Source organism: Aplysia californica, unplaced genomic scaffold, assembly GCF_000002075.1.
Source record: "Aplysia californica isolate F4 #8 unplaced genomic scaffold, AplCal3.0 scaffold01306, whole genome shotgun sequence".
Lineage (NCBI taxonomy): Eukaryota > Metazoa > Mollusca > Gastropoda > Aplysiida > Aplysiidae > Aplysia > Aplysia californica.
Window position 1 is genome coordinate 83,359 of NW_004798576.1, and position 6,464 is coordinate 89,822.

Sequence of the window (6,464 nt, forward strand, 5' to 3'; positions counted from 1 at the left end):
CCCCCCACCCAAATGAAAAAATCTATGTAGGCCCTACATTCTATCCATACAGCTGAGTAATTGCAACTTCTGGGCACAGTGCACGATAGGCCAAGGCCGTATGTAACGTATTTTGAGTCTCTCACTCATAATAAATCTAGGCTGTTCCGTACGAATATCCATTAGACCTACTTCCGTTTCATTTTTCAAAATGGCGCTGCCCTGCTAAGATAATATAATGTTTTGGTCTCAACCAACGATGCAAATGCTGGCGCAGATTGCTTTTTGCCTTCATGTTAAATTGAATTGCAAGTTTTAAGAACTTGCAAGGTTTCTGGAGATATATATCCATGTAACCGTGAACTATGAAGAAAGATATTAAAACGGAACCATTACGATTGTTCAAACTTTGTAAGTTTGGAGACGAGTTTCTGTTGAGTCTTGGAGTCTTTAAAGTTTGAGTTTGAGTTGAGAGTTTGCCGAGTTGAGCCTGTCTGTTGAGGAGACCCCATAGCCTAGTATTTTAGAAAACTAGATTATTTAATGTCTAGATCTAGATCTAGATTCAATATAACTAGATCTATAGTTTAGCAGAATTTTTAGCACAGAGGCCTGTGCCATAGATCTGGCACTCCTGTAGACTACTGTACTGTTGTACTACAAACAATTGCGGTCCATTGCACTAAATCACACTAGCACAGAATAGGCCCTACTGGATATTGATACTGATTTAAATAGTCATTATCACTGTTCTATCAGTAGATCTAGCCTACAAAATGAGCAGCACCTGACCTAACGAAATCATATGGGGTTCCAGGGGGGCATGCCTCCCCCCTCCCCCCTGAATCTTACCATAATTTGATGTTAGGAAGTTAGGTTTGAAATTGAGGCTATCTCTCCATATCGGCGCGATCATAAAAAAGTAATCGTTTAGAAACAAGTAATCGTCGGTGGGGTCAAAACTAGTCCCCAAACGGGAATGCAATTGTACAGGAGTGCCATAGATCTAGATCTAAATCTAGTATACAAAGTTGATTAAACGGTATTTTTTTACTTTCCCTCCCGTCTCACACTTAACTACCAGTTGTCCATTTTGTACTAAATATTCATGCACTGAACACGAACATCAACTTCATTTCCGTCGCAAATTAATAGTTTTTGAAATATTTGATTGTTCTTAATTGAGATAGACGTGCTTTGGACCAATCCGGGGGTTCCAGGGGGGCCTGCCCTCCTGAGGTAAAAGAAAATATGGGGGGTTATAGGGGGGCACGCCCCCCTGTTTTAAACAATAATTAAATATTTTACAGTTAGATTTGAAATTTTCTTGAAAATAATTTATTTGCGACAGTTTTAGTTGCTTTATTTTTGTAATCTGCAGCAAACAGTACTGCAGTTTGACCCCTGAAGCAGTGCATCTGTGTGCGGAAGTGAAAGTAAAAATTTACCGATTAAACTTATTAAATGCGGCTAGATTTACAAGGTCTAGATCTAGTCTATCTAGATGTTGCCCAACGCGTTGGAATGAGACGTTCGTCAATTTTTGGGCATGTGGAGTTATTGATAGCCTTGGCTTATCATCTGAAAAATGATTTATCTGCCTTGCTTCCAGTGAAATAGATTATCCATCTATCTTGAGAACTCAAGATATTAATTATGAATGAAGGAAGTGAGGTCACTTGGTTTCAGTGGAGTGGTGAAATTAACGAGAAAACGGCTTCAAAAGTTAGGTAACTCCAATAGACTAAAGAGTCCTTGAAAACAGAAAAATTACATTGTTTTTCAGTAAATTTCACTCTAAATGAGGTTGAGCCCAAAAAATAAGAGTTTGTTGAAAATTTCGAAACTGGCGGAAGTTGTCACTATAACTGCCTGCGTCCTCCTTTGACTCATCTAAATGCGTCTTCATTTTCATTTCCCGTAGTTGGAGGGAGGGAGTCCCTGGTTAGCTGGTCTTACATCTTTGCTTTTTCTATTGTTCTGTTGGTCTATTCAATTCGTTGTTTTTCTGCCTTGCTTCCAGTGAAATAAATTATCCATCTATCTTGAGAACTCAAGATATTAATTGTGAATGAAGGAAGTGAGGTCACTTGGTTTCAGTGGAGTGGTGAAATTAACGAGAAAACGGCTTCAAAAGTTAGGTAACTCCAATAGACTAAAGAGTCCTTGAAAACAGAAAAATTACATTGTTTTTCAGTAAATTTCACTCTAAATGAGGTTGAGCCCAAAAAATAAGAGTTTGTTGAAAATTTCGAAACTGGCGGAAGTTGTCACTATAACTGCCTGCGTCCTCCTTTGACTCATCTAAATGCGTCTTCATTTTCATTTCCCGTAGTTGGAGGGAGGGAGTCCCTGGTTAGCTGGTCTTACATCTTTGCTTTTTCTATTGTTCTGTTGGTCTATTCAATTCGTTGTTTTTCTGCCTTGCTTCCAGTGAAATAAATTATCCATCTATCTTGAGAACTCAAGATATTAATTGTGAATGAAGGAAGTGAGGTCACTTGGTTTCAGTGGAGTGGTGAAATTAACGAGAAAACGGCTTCAAAAGTTAGGTAACTCCAATAGACTAAAGAGTCCTTGAAAACAGAAAAATTACATTGTTTTTCAGTAAATTTCACTCTAAATGAGGTTGAGCCCAAAAAATAAGAGTTTGTTGAAAATTTCGAAACTGGCGGAAGTTGTCACTATAACTGCCTGCGTCCTCCTTTGACTCATCTAAATGCGTCTTCATTTTCATTTCCCGTAGTTGGAGGGAGGGAGTCCCTGGTTAGCTGGTCTTACATCTTTGCTTTTTCTATTGTTCTGTTGGTCTATTCAATTCGTTGTTTTTCTGCCTTGCTTCCAGTGAAATAAATTATCCATCTATCTTGAGAACTCAAGATATTAATTGTGAATGAAGGAAGTGAGGTCACTTGGTTTCAGTGGAGTGGTGAAATTAACGAGAAAACGGCTTCAAAAGTTAGGTAACTCCAATAGACTAAAGAGTCCTTGAAAACAGAAAAATGACATTGTTTTTCAGTAAATTTCACTCTAATAGGTTGAGCCAAAAAAATAAGAGTTTGTTGAAAATTTCGAAAATGGCGGAAAAATGCCTGTTTCTCGGATTTCTGTATTTTGACGAGCGCTTGATTTTACCACGCTGCCTAACATATCAGCTTATATATTAGGATATAGTTATTAATATTACTGTAATTTAAATAGATAGGGCTGAAATGAAGTAAAACATGTACTTACAGTGTGAGAGTAAGGGACCCATGTGTATGTTGTGGGTATTAGAGAATGCATGAAATATTGATTGATGAAAACAATACGTGGAAGAAAATGCATACATAATTAATTAGGCCTCTTAACCGAATGAAAATATGCAGTTTGAAAAAGACTGAACAGTATGGTGACTGAAAGTTGTGACTGCTGTTTGACTAAGTGCTTGCTGGCTTTTCTGTTCCCTCTCTACACAACATTCACTTACACAACTTCAACTACTGGATAGTTTTCCTTTATAAGTTGAAGCAATTAATATTATAAATGTGGTTAACTTCAACAATAGATTCCACAGTAGAGATCAGAGATGATAATTGCAAAATGAAGTATATGTCTCCATGTTGATGTTGTGAAGGGTGTGATGAAACAATGACAGTATCTTTTATCATACACATGTTTATTGAGGGAGTTTATTGAGTGGTAGAATACAATCATTTCATCACACAAAAATGTTTTAGTGACAAAAGTAAAAGAGACTGCTCAAGACTGAGCAACAAGAGCCAATCCTCTGCCAGACCTCAGCAGGCTCCTGACTTGGACTATCTGTACCATTCATATATATGCTGCTTTGATAAAATGTCGTTCAACTCTGGAACTCTCAGATTTTGTTTTGCGTGATTTTTCTTTCAGCTCACCAGATTCTCTGCATTACAGGAATCAATTTTGACAACAAGTCACTCATTGTGAGTATACAATTTTATTAGCTGCACTTTTTTTTTCATTTGGTTGTTTTATTTTTTTAAATTACTAATTCTAATATATTAAAAACAGTGTGTGTTTCTTGAAAATTTTTCTAGAAATTTATGGACCTTTTTAACCTCTTCGTGACCTATATGATAGACGTATATGATATATATATATATATATATATATACACTGTTTGTCATATTTTCTTACACGGCGAACAAGCCAAGATGCTGCTATGATGTACGACGCTAGCCATGCCTTGTGAAGGGTGAGGACCATGTTTGTCTTAGGTTGTATTCAGCATACCGTTTCTATTACATGATGACATGCATTTCGTAAATTTAACTAATCGCAGATTCACATTCGGGATTAATTTTTCAGTACAAAGAAATCTTTTCCTTTTAGACATAATGAATAGTATTTGCAAAGCGGGTCTAATTATAGGAAACTGACAGCTAAATCAAGCGCTACTCTGTGTCCCCGTCAAGCCAAAATTGTGCCCGGTGAAGCACGAATTGACTCTGTGTCATGAAGGGGTTAATTAGTTTTCTCTGTACAGCTATTCATTGTATGATTTTGGCAGATAATCTATTGTTTTACATTTCTCTTGCCTTGTCTTTTTAATTTTTGTCCATTCATTGTATGATTTTTGCAGATTGTTCTACATCTCTTGCCTTGTCCCTTTTGTGTCTTCCTCTGCCTCTCTCTTGTCTTGTCACTTTAACTGCCTGCGTCCTCCTTTGACTCAACTAAATGCGTCTTCACTTCCATTTCCCGTAGTTGGAGGGAGGGAGTCCCTGGTTAGCTGGTCTTACATCTTTGTTTTCTTTGTTGTTCTGTTGGTCTATTCAATTCGTTGTCTTTCTTTCCTTCTCTCATTCCTGTTGCAGATTATGGTGTCAATGCAGCAATGTTTCTCTCTGACCCAAACAATTTCACAGGAAAAAAAGCTACATGCATATATTTCATCAGTGTCCGACTCTAATCGTGTGTCCACCATATTAGGTCAGACACTTTTTTGGTGGGGGGGGTTGTAATTTCTTTTTTATAATTATCTTCCAGAGAATTGTTCAAATTTCTGTGTACAGTTTTTAAAAAAATTTTTAACATTGTAATTTCGCAATTGTAATTGCGGTTTAGTTGTGAATAACATGATTTCTGACAAAAAAAGATGTCAAACAAATTTGATGGATAAGTGATTAGTGTTGGATACCAACGACTTGTGTGTCTTCTAAGTCTGTTTTTTTTTGTAATTGAAACAAAAATTAAAAAATGATTCAAGCAAATATCTTACCATTTTCCACAGGGCTATGTGGAGCTGACTGTATGGCCACTGAAGCCAGACCTTACCAGCATTCGCATCAACAGCAAACAGAGTTGTATCCTTAGCTCCTCTTTTCTGAAACTCTCCAGAATCATAAGTTGTTGTTCAGTGTAGGCCTAGCATTAATTAACATTTATTTTTGCTTTTTCTCTATGGTCTGGAAAGTTTTGGAGCAAGTTTCGGGTTATTTTCAATGTTTTAGGAATTTGTGATGTGAAAAGCTTTTAATTTTTCTCTCTATATATGACTACCTGTTTTTGTCTTTCTTTTAGTATTTATTTATTTTTTAAAATACCGTTCATTATCCCAGAAGTCTTTGGAGACATGGTCAAAATCATCGTCATCAGCTTTTGTGACCCCGTGCCGGTGTATAGGTCACTAACAAGAGCTGTGTATCTACTTCTGCCTTGGGTTATAGTCTCTACCTTGATCCAGCTGTGTCCCATCCTCTTTGGGTCTGAATCTAAGTATTTTTAGACCTTCCTCTCTTTCTCTTTCCTTGTTGATTCTATCCTAAGGCTTCGTGGGTAATGTATGATCAAGATGGAACCTATAACTTTGCAGGGTTGTCATTTTAATTGATCATGTACTCGAAAACCTCATGGAAACTTGTGAAGTGTACGCCACGGAGTCATTTTGTACCCCGGGGTTGTATTCTTCACGTTTTAGAACACTTGTAGTAGGAAGATCTCTTTGGAACTTTCAGTATTTCTCCCAAAAATTTTTGACAGACTGCTATGCAAAGCCTACGGATCGGATTAACGAGTAAATTTACTCTTTGGAAAGTGGTGGCACAGAGTTCCCCACGTCGTATAGATACGATAGTAAAACACGACGTACGGGTAGGTTTAAAAGATACAGTAAAATCTTGCTCTATTAAAGAGTGATGGCAACTTCCACACTGTTACTGACTTTTCCCCCTGATCCATGTCTGTTTCCTTGGCACCGATGTGTCTCTGACTGTGCTGTTCTATCCTTGGCACCGATGTGTCTCTCTGACTGTGCTGTGCCATCCTTGACACCGATGTGTCTCTCTAACTGTGCTGGTCCATCCTTGGCACCGATGTGTCTCTGACTGTGCTGTTCTATCCTTGGCACCGATGTGTCTCTCTGACTGTGCTGTGCCATCCTTGACACCGATGTGTCTCTCTAACTGTGCTGGTCCATCCTTGGCACCGATGTGTCTCTGACTGTGCTGTTCTATCCTTGGCAC

At 37.8% G+C, this 6,464-nt stretch overlaps 1 protein-coding gene across 1 annotated transcript in view; it reads left to right on the forward strand.

The window, feature by feature from the left end:
• Positions 1–200: 200 nt before the first annotated feature.
• Positions 201–6,464, forward strand: part of LOC101859069 (transcription initiation factor TFIID subunit 2) — a gene marked incomplete at its 3' end in the record, with an annotated part of 46,590 nt that continues 40,326 nt past the window's right edge. Inside the window, 3 exon segments of the mRNA XM_013090501.1 lie at positions 201–390; positions 3,871–3,923; positions 5,234–5,306. Coding sequence (XP_012945955.1) covers positions 345–390; positions 3,871–3,923; positions 5,234–5,306 — 172 coding nt within the window.